Source organism: Papaver somniferum, chromosome 6 (assembly GCF_003573695.1).
Source record: "Papaver somniferum cultivar HN1 chromosome 6, ASM357369v1, whole genome shotgun sequence".
NCBI lineage: Eukaryota > Viridiplantae > Streptophyta > Magnoliopsida > Ranunculales > Papaveraceae > Papaver > Papaver somniferum.
This window is the reverse complement of record NC_039363.1, coordinates 122,799,454-122,814,485: the sequence shown is the minus strand read 5'-3', so window position 1 is coordinate 122,814,485 and position 15,032 is coordinate 122,799,454. Positions and strand designations below refer to the sequence as shown.

The window sequence follows — 15,032 nt, the reverse complement described above, 5'->3', positions numbered from 1 at the left end:
CAACAACCTACACATATATTACTGTATGTGCACTGATTGCACATTAATGTTGGGACTAAATGTAATTGCACCTATAATCGTTCTTATACCTATTCCAAAAAAGAAAAAAAAAATATTCAGACACTTGTACCTCACATATTCTTATGTACTATGCTACTGTAATTTATAGTCTAGAGTCTAGACCACACTATTTAATTATTGTAAAAAGCATCAAATCTCATTAAGACGAAAATGGAGATGTGAGCACAAACGTGTGACCTCCTAAATTGGAGAAGAAATCCTCACATATACACGAGACGCAAACACCGAAAAGTTGTCATGTGATAACTGTGTGCAACACGGGCAGTTGCCATACTTGTTAGGTTCACGTAGCTTTCCTCCTCCAAGCCAATGCCAATCCAATAGTTGATTTTTGCTATAGGTTAAGCCTCACTCAGATTTAGCAGGCCATTCAATATGTTTGGTTGAAATGGCAGAAAATATCAAACATAAGCGGTTCTTATGGATGCTGTCACTGAAGTGTTTTTTTTTTGCTGTGATTTTTGAAAATAGAAAAGAACTTCGCATTCAACCCGATTCATCTACATTTTCCTTTTCCCAAACTTGCTCTAGCATGTATGCAGATTGCAGACTGCAGCTAGAGCTCTTAATGATTCAGTTTATTTCGCGTATTTTTCACATGTTTGCCATAAATTTCGAATTTAAGAATCCATCAAGAAAATAGTACGAGTAGACATTAAGGTGATCCGACCGACCGACCATGAAATCTAAAGAACTATTATCAACAGTGTAATAGTATTTGATAATTTGAGGATGCCTGTCCTCCTCCTCCTCCTCATATCAAATCATAAAATCTAACATATTATTATTCATTCTCTATTCTCTATGTCATTACAATTTGTGGTTGTGAGTTTTTACCACTTGGGGAAAGATAAGACATTTTGCCTAGTCCTTCTCCTTCCATTATTGGATTTTCCTGTTCTCTTTTTTCTCTCCATCTAATTTCTGTTTTCTTTTTTGGCATCTGATGCGTAGTAGTGAAAGTCTGGGGGTGAAGTGAGTCCCAGTGTAGTGAAAGTCTGAAACACAAACACCTATCCTTTTATTTATATATCTTGAGTGCATGCAGTGAGTGGGATATGACGTTGTTTGTTCCTCCTCCTATGCAGATGATTCCCCTACTACTCCATATAGTAAAAATACAGTGCTCTGTTTAGTCTCTTCGATCATTTCCATCTTTGTGTTTTTTCTTTCTTTCCCTGTCTCTCTATCATCTGATCTGACACTTCCTCTCATCCAAGAGTCCTTACTGATATTAACACCAAAGCCCACCACCACCACTAGTACAAGAATCCGACGGTGATGATTCTCCCTCGCTCTCTTATTCTTTATTTTAAGGTTTTGATTCTCACTCACTCTTTGTAGAGAGTGTGAAGACAGACAGAGAGACAATGGCTTTAATACGAGGTGATAGGGTTTGGTGGTTTTAGATGTATCAAAGAGGCAAATTGGCATTCTCTCCCGTAGTCTTGGATTGGACTCTTTTGGAAATTACTTCTTTTCCTTTTTATTTTACTTCTCCCTCAATTATTATTATTCCCATTTCCCACACAGCCTTTTCTTTTTCACAAAATTGGTTAAAAATAACAAAATCAACAATTCCTGGGTGAAATGGACAGTTAGATTTTGATACTGTTTAAATGGACAAAAATGTAAAAATAGGCAGGATGTAACCAGTTTCATCGTGCCCATTTTCAAATATTTTTTCTTATTTTTAATTTACACAGGATGTATCCAGTTTCATCTTTGCTATTTTTTAAATTTAAGCTAGGATTATTATTTTTTTTTGGCTATTTCACCCAAACTATTTTTTACTCGTCCATTTGAACCGTGATTGAAAAATATTTGGACAAATGACCTATTTTGCGTTTCTTTTTCGTGGTTGACATGATTCAAAATCATATTCTTCTTCTTTTTTCATCTCTTAATCACATTCAAGTTGCATTAGGAAATTGAACATTTGAATCTTTAACCTCTGGAGTTAACATACGGCCAACTCCGTAACTACGTCCTGCATTAATTAGCTTAATTATAGGATGTCTGTAGCTGACGATGAATCGACACTCGAGTGGAAAATGGCAGTCTACCCGGAAATAATATTGATAGTTATGTTCAACTGGTCTTAGAATACATTTGTAAGCTATTATGATGAGCGTGTTCATACGGAAAACAAAAAAGAAGTTAGTTGGATGTTTGTTTAATGCCAACTCGGGCAAAAGTCTCGTAATCCAATCTTCATACTTTTTATGTCGATGGCGTGATTCATGCTCGCACAAGTTTTTTTTCACCCTAAATCCTTCGTCCTTGATTAGACCCAACCAACTCATTTGGTCCCCGGCTCAGTCATCTTGACCATGCATACACCATGGTGATGATGAAGCATCCACCAACCCATGCTGCATGGGGACCATTATTCTTGGTTTTCCGTCGAAAGAATTTCTTTTTAACACAGGTGAAACTAATGAAAGGCTCTAGTCAAAGACGTTGAAACATGTAAACGTTAATTCGCAAGTTGTGATTTGAATGTCAGGTCGCTAAAATGTGGCAAATACAAAAGGAACAACTGACTGAGAAGAAAAGAAAAAGAAAAAAAGAAAAGAAAAGGAGAGATTGTTTTCGATGTAGTCCTCACAATCGAAATCGAAATCTCCATGATTTTAATTTTTCACGTGGTCCTCTCTAACTTTTTTCATGAACACACTAAACAGGTCCCCTCTCCCTTTCTGATCACACATTCACTTCGTGTATTAATTCCAATCTTATAAAAGCCGAAATCAAAAAACACAACGTCGTTGTGGGGGCACACGACAAGTATAATACCGTGGTTTTACTTTTGGCAGAGAGTTACCCGCAAAAGCTTAGTTACTTTACCAGAGGTTATCGCTGCATCTTCTTCACAGATGCTAACTTTAGCCTGTCTCATTATTATTAATTACCCGGGTAGATATTTCTCATTTTCATCTAAGAGCATGTTTTGTTCAAGGAATTCGATTCTTGGTAATCACAATTCTGGGGGAATGTCACAAATTCCTTGAACCAAACAGCCCAAATCAACTCCATGTAATTGAGAACTTTGATTCTTAGGAATCCAATTCCCTCCAAAATAATAGATTTACGCTGCATTGGTTTAGTAGTGCAATGGAATTGAATTCCAAGGTAAAAATAATAGTAATTGGACCTCAACCAAATGCTAATTTATTGGATTTGAATTCAATTCCTAGAATTGGATTACCACATAATTGAATTCCTAGGAATCCAGTTCTTCGAACCAAACGAGGTGTAAAGGTAGTAACGGTGTCTGCATATTCACATGACGGGGAGGATAGTAACCGCGGTATTAGCACCGATTTTTTATAGTTACTGTCTTCTTACAAAAGTATCGTCCCAATCTCTGTATACAAAATTTGTTATTGGCATCTATAGGAGGAAATATATGGCAGATGCACGTGTCAACATCCTAGCTTGCGAAGTACCAAGCCAAGACTAGATGGCGAAACATCAGATCTAACCCAAGGGTCTAGGTGCAGTAATCGAAATATCTACCACATCCAATCAGACGAAGGATGGATGAAGGGATCGACAAGAATCGACGGTCCTACTTGAATCAGACGACAAAGCATTAAATGCTACTAACGAAGCATGAGCAGAGACTGAAGAGTCAGATCAAGATGGGCCCGACATCGGAAGATCAACATGATACACGGATAATCGGGAGGTTTAACATCGATAAGCGAAACGACTTCAGAACACTCATATCCAGGGAAGATACATCACCAGAAGGAGAGCGTCCGAAAAACCAAGTCATAACCACCTGATAGGAATAGCAAATATGTCAGGAAAGTCCAACACGGTAGTATGGTTCTTTACTTATAAATACCCAACGAGATAATGAGAAAAAGAAGGCTCTGTAAGTGAGTGAGCAAGGAGAGAGATTAAGTGAAACCATCATTGTGTATTTGCTAAGCATTATCATCATTGTATCATCGTGAGCAAGTAATAAGATTCATATTTCACCCCCTTGGACGTAGGTAATCATGCCGAATCACGTATATCCTTGTGTTTTTGTGTTATTCTTTATTCACTTATCTTGCATGCATCTCAATGAATGTTAGATGTAGGATGTTAGATTTTCTACAACTACAACATCACTGTTCCCTATTAACAAATAGAATGTATTTCTTTTTGTATTGTTCGAAATAAAAATGGTAATGAAAACTTTTAAAAGTCAAGGGACTCGGGATAACATGTAATTAAAGAGCTCGATGGTATCCGTTTTTGTTGATTATATATGCGTAGGCAATTATACTCGAGGCTCCTTACAATTTAACTAATTTTAAACTATATGCAAATGATCATTACACTGAAATGATCTCTTCTTAACACGCCAATAGTACTAACAACAATCATGGACGTACTAAGCTTGATTAAAGGGTGAGAACCTATTGGATTGAGGTATTCCCTTAAGTACCTATTTTTTAATGAATCTTTTCCTATTGACGGATCAAAGAAAAAAGGGTGAGATCCTATTGGTAGCTGGTCCAGCAGTGTGGAAACCATGGTCCACGTAGTAAATACTACCAGAAGGTATGTGAGTTGCACGTGATATTTGAGTGGCCTGATCGGGATTTCAGAAGAGTTCGATCCACTGAAAGGTAAGCTGAATGTATGTTTTTGTATCTCAGTGTTCTAAACGAAATTTCAGCTCGTATTATTTTTAATTTTTTCTTATATAGGGAGATATTTTAGTAAAAAACTACAAAATAACCCATTTGAATAACGATATAATAGAGAAATATCGTATAAAGTAAAAAAGATCACTACACATAAATTACGGTATATGTGGTGATGCTTTAGTAAGAAGCTACAAAATAATCCACATGTAAAATAAAAAAAAGATCATCCGCATTTAGATTAGGAGTGATTCTGCAGCGATGGTCTCGACAGACCGTGGTTTTAACCACCTCCAAAACCAACCACTCAAGGAGTGGAATCTGCACCCTGGAAGGCCATCATGAGGTAGGTTGGGTCCCTCCCATATGAGAGGCGATTTTGGAGTGGTATAAAAGAACGTTTTACCAACAACTTTCCTTAAATCATTTCTTATATGTGGTGATGTGATAGTAATAAACTATAAAGTAACCCTTTTTCCCAGTCTAATTCATATGGTTCTTCAATTCAACATTTAAGATGCCAAAACAGTCGTCTTTTTCTCTTGATTCAAGTTGGCTTTCAAAGGATATCATGGACGTGATCTTGAATCAAGTTTTTTGCGCATGATGGTTAGATGCATCAAAATTTTACCTTTTGCGTTCAACTATTTGGGGCATCAACCCTAAACCACCGTATTTAACCTTATGAGTTGGAATCTAAAAACTTTCGACTCTTTTTACTCCCTTTCTCCTCTCTAGCTATCTCCTTCTCCAAAACCAGGAAAAAAAACTGCATCACCATTAGCCATTACTGCTCAGATTTCATCCATTTAGGGACGGAACTGATCAGATATTTTCTCGTTTCCTTAGTTATTTAGTAGTTTCGGTTAGAGTGGTTTAAGTTTTTGCTTCAATCTCTATTGGTTTTACAAGATTTTTTATGGTGTTTTTGTTGTTTGTTTGCTCTTTTTGTTTGTGTCTTCTCCTTTGTGGAGATTCTTTATGCGCTCTTACGGTGTTTCATTGTGATCTTAATGGAGATTTTGGGTGGAAATTTCAAGTGTGGTAATGAAGATTCAAGACTATGGGTATATTATTCTCTTTTTATGAGAAAATCTCTTTTTTTCTAGAAGAAAAACCTATTAAAATGATTGGATTATAATCCAAAAATATTTTTTTCAATCTTCAGGTTGCTCGGTACTTTTGTTGGTAGTTCGTTACTTCTCTTCACGAATTATTCTTTGTTAATACCTTTTAATTGTATTTTGAATGTTGATCTTGATGCTTTTGAAATCCATATAATCTCTATTTTATTATGAATTAAATTTTATGAGATTTATCAAAAAAAAAAAATAGACGACTCACCAATATGTGGACAACTATTAGACGCATAAACTTGGATTACCGCGATAGGAACTGATTCAAGCTGACATGTCATCAACTTGATTCTTGATTTTAGATCACCCGTAGAGGTTAGCTTAGCCTAGTGAGTGAAGAAGAGAAGCGTAAACTCCAGGTTTACCGAAAAATAGCTACCGAGAATCTCACCGACAGATACAAATACCCTGGCCAACTTTACATCCTTATAATCCCAATGCTAGAATCTTTAAACAACTGCCGCACGATTCCGTCTCGGGAATATTTGCGGGACAAAAAATCGGTGAATCTAGCGCTACTCGAAGAGAAGTATCATGTAAAGTAAAAAAACATAAAAAAATAAAAAAATTGGTCAATTAACCCAATAACGACACTTCCTGGGTGAAAAAGACATGTAAAATTTTATATTGTTTAAATTGACGAGAATGTAAAAATAGCCGGGGATGTAAACAATTTCATCCTACCTTTTTTCGAATATTTTTTCTTATTTTTAATTTACATCAGGATACATCCAGTTTCACCCTCGCTATTTTTTAAGTTTAAGCCAGGATGAATCCAGATTCATTCTTGCTATTTTTTTGGTGTCCATTTTACCCATACTAATTTTTACTCGTCCATTAAAACCATGTTTTAAAAGTATTTTGGCAATTGACCCAATTTCCGGCTATTAAATTACTTCACGCGAAACTTTGCCGAGGTGTAAGTGGGAATACAAAGCCTGTTTACTTACTTACGTACCAAGTGACTTGTTTATAGTATAAATCTCTTATTCAATATCAACATATTTTCCTGATTTCAATAATTTCATATTTCCTCTTTCTGCAAAAGAGAAAGAAAAAGGAATCCATACTAGTAGAAGCCAAAGTAGAAAAAGAGTTGAATGGTGAAAAAAATAAGAAAGTGACACAAACTTGAATGATTGATTTAAAGAAAGAAACAACCAAAGGAAAACAGTAATAATCTAAGTAAATAAAAACCTCTGAAACCCCATTGGTTCCCTTTAGTTTAGTCTAGCTGCTATTTCTGTATTTAGACAGTTGGGGATACTTTTGTTGTTGGAAGTTAATTATTTTGCACATCTTCCCTCCTTTTTCTTCAACTCCTCCTAGGTTTTGTTTGTCAACAGGATCTACACAATCAAATTGATAGATAGATAGAGAGAGACAGAAACGTGAGGAACAGTTAAGGAATAGTAAAGGAAGATCATAGAAATTAATTAGCTTCCTCATTCATTTCTATGAAAAACCCAAGAGTAAATTCAGGTTTTGATCAGTGAGGAAATACTGGATCTTTGTAGAGAAACAGAGAGGTGATTCTGTGTAAGAAGAAGTTTTAGAAGAAAGTATGTGGGATCTAAATGATTCACCTGCTAATGGAAGAGGAGGCCGAGAAGAGGAGAAAGAAAAAGGGTTGAGTAATTCCTTTATAAATAATAATGATCAGAATTCAAGTTCTTCAGTTGTGTATATGGAAGAAACAGGATCAGAAGAATTTGAAGAAGCTGGATCATCAGTAACCAAATCTAGACCCAATCAGAAAAGAACTAGTTGTAGTGATCATTATAGAAATAACCAAGATAATAATAACAATAATAGTAATAGCAGTAAGATCTTTGGTTTTTCTATGTCCTCAACACAAGAAGAAGAAGAGGAGGAGGAGGAGATAGAAGATCAAGGAGAAGAAGTTCAGTGTTCAACTGATAACGAACCATCAGATGAAGTTGCGGTCACAAGACAATTTTTTCCGGTGGGTGAATCATCATCATCGCCTGAGTTAGATCATGCACAGATGGACGGAGGAGGAGGAAGTTTGCCTAGAGCTCATTGGGTTGGTGTTAGATTTTGCCAATCCGGCACGTCGGTGGGTGGCGGTGGGAATACAGGGACTGAATTATCATCAGCGTCAACAATTTCTCAACAACAACCAGCACAGATGAATAAGAAAAGTAGAAGAGGACCTAGGTCTAGAAGTTCACAGTATCGTGGTGTTACATTTTATCGAAGAACCGGTCGTTGGGAATCACACATATGGTTAGTACAAATCTATGGATAACGTTCACTGTTCTCCTTAGTTCTTTTTTCCTTAATCATTATGATCATCAGTTCTTTCTTTTTTTTGATGCAGGGATTCTGGAAAACAAGTTTATCTGGGTATGTTTTATTCATGGGATTTACAGATGATTTTTATTTTTTGCAGAAATTGGAATGTTTGAGTTTTTCTATTTTTGAAAATTGTACATAGTCTTTTGCTTACGTTTATTATTGCGTGTTTGCGTGTGATTTTGTGGTTGTTGTACAGGCGGATTTGACACGGCACACGCAGCTGCTCGGTGTGGCGCCCTAATCTCCAAGCTTATTATATATTCACACTTGCACTCTTTTTTTCTTCTTTTCACAATCTGGTTATGTGTAAGTAATCAGTGACAGATTTTCCTTTTGATCCTTTCAGTGCATATGATAGAGCAGCTATCAAGTTTCGTGGAACTGAAGCAGATATTAATTTCAGTCTTGACGACTATCAAGATGACTTGAAACAGGTACCCATTTAGTTCATTTTTGTATCTCCTATATTTCTACCATATTACTTACTATCCCATACTACATTTTTGTTTTAATGACATAATCCAAACAGATGACTAATTTGACAAAGGAGGAATTCGTTCACGTACTTCGCCGTCAAAGTACCGGTTTTCCTAGAGGAAGCTCCAAATATAGAGGTGTTACTTTGCACAAATGCGGTCGGTGGGAAGCTCGCATGGGCCAATTCTTAGGCAAAAAGTACTTCCTTCTTGTTTCTTTGCAAATTAGTCGGTTTAAGCTCAATTATTGTTAACTTATTGATTTTATCCCATTTCTTAAAAGTTCTTCATTGCACAGATACGTATATTTGGGTCTCTTTGATACTGAAGTTGAAGCAGCAAGGTAAATACATGTTCATTTGTCGCGTTAAATTAGTAGTACTCCATTAACTTATGGCTTTTGTTAATTTTGATATAATTGCATTGAATTTATGAAACTCAATTTTATAGGGCTTATGACAAAGCTGCAATCAAATATAATGGAAAAGAAGCTGTTACTAACTTTGATCCTAGTATTTATGAAAGTAAGCTAAATCCTTCTGGTAATCTGAAATTTTCTTTCAAAATCATGTCACCCTGGTTAGCTTAATGTGAGATTTTTCTAATTATAGGTAAAGACAATAATCATAATCTTGATTTGAGTCTCGGTAGTTCATCGTCTTCCAAAAATAGTAGCTTGGAATCAAAAGATGATTATGGATCAAGTGCTAATGCTTCACCCTTGAAGCAATTTGAACAAGGAGATTGGCGAAATGGCGGTCGAGGATTTAGGTCCACGGTAAATATTGTTTTTGTTTCCCTCACTCTGGTTAGCACTTTTTAATTTAAACTAATTACGGTTCATATTCAACTCAGCTGCCGGATGAGCAATCCATGATAAGCAGCAACCCTCCAAGCCGAGAAGGTAGCAACAATGATCAGAGAGCAGCAATGAAAATGTTCAACAATACTCACATTCAAACACCACCGATCTCTCTCAATAACAACAGTAAGCAGATGAATGACCACCATCAAATGCAAAGATATGATCGTCCGTTTTTACAATCACCCTCTTTTAGACCTCCGCAATATCAAGTGAGTACATTATACGCTCAATGACTCCACCTATGTTTTTTCAATTAGCAATCAATTGATCACAATCTTCATTATCTTATCATAAACTTTCAGTTTTCGAGCAGCAATAGTCCTAGTAATGACGGAGGCCGACATATGAGTTTAGGTAGTGCAACTGGCCTTTCTCTAGCACCAGCTGGCGAACACCAACAGCAACAACAATCAGCTAGTAGTAGTTGGATGAGAGGCGGCAATACTACTACCAACGCTAGTAATATCTGGCCTTCAGGTACTACAAACCAGCAGCAACTCTTTGCAACTTCATCTGCAGCATCATCAGGATTCTCATCGCATCATCAACAAATACTAAAACCTCAAAATTGGTTGCTCAACAATGGTTTTCATCACTCTCCTATGAAACCTCCTTGACCATTCACCATCAGCTTACATAACCAGTATTAATACTACCATTAGTAATATAATCCATGTTTTCATTATGACTTGAACTCTTAGGTTGTTCAAATCATTTTTGCTTGTACTACTTGGATATTATCACTTACGTAGGGCACTAGTCCTTAGAACATTAGTTGTTAAGTAACTTCACAGCAAAACTAAAATCTATAAATAAGTTTAATTCTGTGAAATTATTAATTAGTAGTTTTATTTAATTTAATTCTTAATTAGTTATTGGTAAGTGCTAACTTGCCATTTTTAGCTGTAAGATGTAAATGTCCCAATATTGATGGCAATGTCTCTTTTTTGATGTCATTCTGAGATGAGATAGATAGGGACCATAAGGTTTGTTTCCTTGTTTGTGATTGGATTGAAATGTAAAATACTTAATCAGGTACAGTAATCAATCAGTTAAATAGTTACTGCTATATGCATGAAAAACACACACACGGCAACATCACTACAGCTCATGACTATTGATGCTAAAGAGGAGTTGGGATTTCTATTTTTTTCCCCCCAAAAAAAGTTAAACAGAGGGAGATGATGATGCTTTTATGATATGTCCTTATCTTAGGGGTGGTGTCCTTCGAATCAGTACACAGCCAACAACAAATGTAGTCAGATTTTAATACTATTATGAATGATAAGGACTTTACCTTCTTTAGGGTTTGTAGTTTTGTACATAGGACACTCCCTTCCCCACATACTGTCTTTTCTTTAAATATAAGAGAGTATGATGATGATGATATTATCATTTTTCTTTTGAAGCATGATATCATGGTATAACAGTAATATATGCTTATTAGACCTAATAATTTATTATATAAATATAGGGGGTCTAGGGTGAACCTCAAAAGGCTAGTTCAATGTTCTATCTTGGGCTATCTTTGTAGGTGGAGAATTATTAACTGCTGTGTGTCCCCTTCTCCCAATATAATCTCAGTAACTTCTTCTTTCACTGTTAAGTTGTGGAGTAATTGTGTTTATCATCTCATTCCTCTAAGCTCCATCTTGTTGCACTTCTCTGCCACTTGCATAAGTTGCTCTGATGCTTGGCTCGTTCACAAATAGTTGCCCATTTTTCAGATCTTACACACAAATTTAGAACATGCTTGTCAACAATGGATGCTGATATGCATCGGCCGATACGACAAACCATAATGAATAAGTTCGAGTGTTTACTGTGCATGTCTTTCTAGAGACGCATCTAATATTCTTCTAAAAATCAAACAAAACTAATGATAACTTTTTCACTAATTGAGGTTAAGTGCAGGCATACCAGAAAACCAGATTACCAATTACTAGTTACTTTGATTACTTGCTGCTAGCCATAGCTATATATTTGCTGTCATTAGTTCTATGTCTAGTGTGTCTACCACAAAAAGGGAAACCTGACTCTATTATTGAGAGAATCCTAGATCTATGAAAGTCTTTTCAGTTGAGTTGGCTCAATAAAATCATCTTTAATTAATTAATTAATTGTATGTGGTGATGTTCGTTGGATCATACTTACTGTTATTCTCTCTTCTTTCTACTTTTTTTTGGCCAATAAAACGGTACTATGAAACTGTGGTTGTTCCTTTACCGTCTTTATCAGCTAAGTAAGCAGGCTATGGCAGGCTCTGTTGTTGCATGCATTAACATAGTCCTCCAAAACTCATGATGATAAGGCTATAGGCTTGTGAAAACAAATAAGGGACCATTTTCTCTTCTCATTGGATCTCCGGATCTACCAATGTCCTCCTCCTGTTTGTTCTAGTACCTAAAACTGTCCATCTACTGTTTGCTTCACATCAATCTTTATGGTATTTTTGTCCCAGACTCCCTTTTTCCAAAATAGCAAGTATTATTCTTCCCATTTACCTGAGACAAAAGACAAAGAAGAAGCGATATTTACCACATGCAATAGTTTCAATAACAATATTATATATACCAGTTTTTATTTTTATTTTTTGATACATTATTATAAACCAGATTAATTAAATTCAATATTATATATATATGTGCATTCAGAGGAGTCTAAAAATTCACTCGATTTCAATTATAATGACATGTACATCATAACACTTTTTGTTCAACCGGTTTGCGGCATAGAAGATATGCTAGACCTGCTGGCCTAATTCTTGTTCATTGAACTAATATCATCTTAATTTGTAGTGTAAAATGGATCGTGCAGTACAATGGTACAAAGTACCCTACTGAATGCTTTTAAAATTATGGATTCCAGAGGGGCTGATTATTGTGTTTGGCACAAAATTATGCAAATCTCGATTACTAATTATATGCATGTGTCTCCAAATTAAGAGATAGGTTTGCTAGAAAACGAAAACGAAAACAAAAACAAAAAGATTGTCATAAACTAATTATATTGTAGAGGGTGGTGGGGAACTGTCTAGCTGAAAAGTGTCCTGGTGAAAAGAGAGATACAGTAAAGCAAGGGTTTAATTTGTAATATGCACAACTATTCTACATTATGTAGATGGGGGCAGGGCAGGGCAGCAATACACTGGAGATTCAAGTACTAATGCCAGACAATGAATTGTTTTAGTTTCCCTTTTGGGAACGGGGGGCCAGTTCCATACCAAAAACACTAGTTTGTTCCCTAGTTAGTAATTCGGGATTCGGTAAACGTATGGAACGGCAAACGTACGAGTATTTTACGGTTTTGTAAAATTCAGATTCGGTCCAAAATTCGGTCAATGGGACGTGATTCGTCAGTAATTCGGAACGGTATACGTACGTGTATGATTCGATTTATAAATGTGAGTTCGGCTCTGAAAATTCGGTATCTATATATAACAAATAATTTGTATTTATAAGGTCATAGACCAATTTTTATGCATATGTGTGAGTTGTTTAAAGAAAAAATAAACTTAATATGATGATATTAATAATATATACAACATTAGTTATCCAAGAGGACGTCGTATGGTGGTTTAGATGCTTGGTTAGTGAGTTTGAGATCTCTCTCACCTTCACCTTCAAATCTCTTCAGTCGTTTTTGTTTCATAAAAACCACAACACGTCTAATATTCGGTCGTGTATGCTCGGGAGGCAGTAAAGCCCAAAAAATGGAGTCTTTGAAAAGTAAAAGCTAAAGAATTTATGACGAATTAAACGGACGTATCATTCGGGATACGTAAAATTCGTGAATGGTTCGCAAATAATTCGGAAATGCCACATAATACGCGATTTGGGTTCGGAGTTGCAAACATACGCGAATAAGACGGTAAAATTCGTGATACGAAAAAATTCGCAAATAATTCGTGAATCATTCGCGAACTTACTAACTAGGGTTTGTTCCGGTTAATTAATTATTATCTCTAAATCAATTATATATATATATACCTTCTATGATTTCCTTTTGTGGTTTTACTTGGCTCATCATCAATCTCTTCATATATCATAAGATGAGATAAATAGATAGATACCCCATACTTTCACTTTTTCCTCTCTTCTGTCTTGTCTCTCTATTTTCTGTCTCTAAAGAGCTGTAAAGTGTAAAGATATCATCAAGTTGGAGGAAGACAAACCACGAATATTATCAACTAGTTATGTCACTCACTCACTAACGAAAATATCATATCAGTGTCCGGTGGATGAAACTCAACTTCAAACATAATCTTATCCGGACTGATCCGTTGGGTAATAGTAATAAAGACAATATCATCATTATATCATGAATGCTATAGTATACTAAGATTTCATGTGACGTATTAACAGTAATCGGATCTTGTCTCTCTGTTGTGTATACATCCGAGTGATGAGCTAGCAGAGATTTATGAGTTCATCCACATAATTTAATTAACCATTAATGATCGCTACACGTTAATAATCCCTACATCGTACGCAAAGGCAGTTGAACCACATAAAAACTCGTCTACCCCCATTAGCAGTCTTGATATTATGATTTTAGTGGGTCGGTCTTGTGGTCCATATTTGATTATTTTGCAAGCACATGAATCCTCAAGAGTGATCAGAGAAAGGTTGCTTTCTTTACATCTCTTCATTTTTGTCATCCACTGAAGACGACCATCCTGCTTGACGAGAAGTTATATTACCAAAGTTAGGCCCCTGAATTCTGAGAGGCTTCTTTCGGAAGTCCCTTTGGGATTTCAACTTTCACTCTGTTATTTATTTTATTTTTTTATAAAAATGAAGATTTTATTAGAGAAGAGAATAAACAAAGAGTCCACCAGTGATAGAAAGCAACGAAAAAAAAAGGAAATCAAAACAAAATAACGAAAATCTATGTTACAAAGGATATAGATCCCAATTAGAGACAGAATAAGCAAAATTTAAGTGTACCGTTGACCCTTTGGCAGCAACCCTTCGGCATATACCAGAGCTTACAGGCGATCTTATAGTGCAAGAAAAGATGATTTTGCGACTCTTCAACATTCCCACAGAGTACACAAGAGTTATAAAGATGTACACCCTCTCGATCCAGAGTATCAATTGTATTAAGCTTGTTGTGAACCAAACTCCACATCAGAAAGGTAATCTTAGGAGGGATAACTGGCTTCCATATGAATAAACTAGGAAGTTATCAAAACCTTCAGCAGCTGTTAATTTCGAATACGGTGACTTTACTGTAAAAATACCTTAGTTGTCGAACCATCTTCTTGTATCCAATGTATTATCCAGAGAAGGAGATGAAGAACCTATTAAAACAAGCAAGTCAGCTAATCGATTCACTCCAGCATCTTTAAGAAGATGCTTGAAATCAAATTTCCAGCTACCAGAATCCGAAATCATGTCAACTAATCTTGCAAATTTGTCTTTTACTAACTTGAAAAGACTACTAAAAGAGTGAGCCAGACTATCATTTCCAATCCAACAATCAAACAAAAAAAATATTT

At 35.7% G+C, this 15,032-nt stretch overlaps 1 protein-coding gene across 2 annotated transcripts; it reads left to right on the top strand.

Annotated features, from left to right (window-relative positions):
• The first annotated feature begins 7,099 nt into the window (after positions 1-7,099).
• On the top strand, positions 7,100-10,485 carry LOC113289118 (AP2-like ethylene-responsive transcription factor AIL5). Of its 2 annotated transcripts, none has more exons than XM_026538297.1 (10): positions 7,100-8,116; positions 8,211-8,236; positions 8,385-8,415; positions 8,535-8,622; positions 8,718-8,863; positions 8,948-9,007; positions 9,115-9,188; positions 9,276-9,442; positions 9,520-9,738; positions 9,832-10,485. In XM_026538297.1, exons 1-10 carry the CDS (start codon positions 7,431-7,433, stop codon positions 10,144-10,146), a joined length of 1,812 nt encoding a protein of 603 aa, XP_026394082.1. In that variant the 5' UTR covers positions 7,100-7,430; the 3' UTR covers positions 10,147-10,485. The 2 variants fall into 2 exon arrangements, with proteins under 2 accessions (XP_026394082.1, XP_026394084.1); XM_026538299.1 differs by having other exon boundaries at positions 7,101-8,116; positions 8,963-9,007.
• Positions 10,486-15,032: the final 4,547 nt, after the last annotated feature.

Coding starts and splice junctions, on each gene's coding strand:
- LOC113289118 (XM_026538297.1), top strand. CDS start 7,431: ATGTGGGATCTAAATGATTCACCTGCTAATGGAAGAGGAGGCCGAGAA. Junction 9,189..9,275: donor TGATCCTAGTATTTATGAAA/GTAAGCTAAATC, acceptor TTCTAATTATAG/GTAAAGACAATAATCATAAT. Junction 9,443..9,519: donor GTCGAGGATTTAGGTCCACG/GTAAATATTGTT, acceptor TATTCAACTCAG/CTGCCGGATGAGCAATCCAT.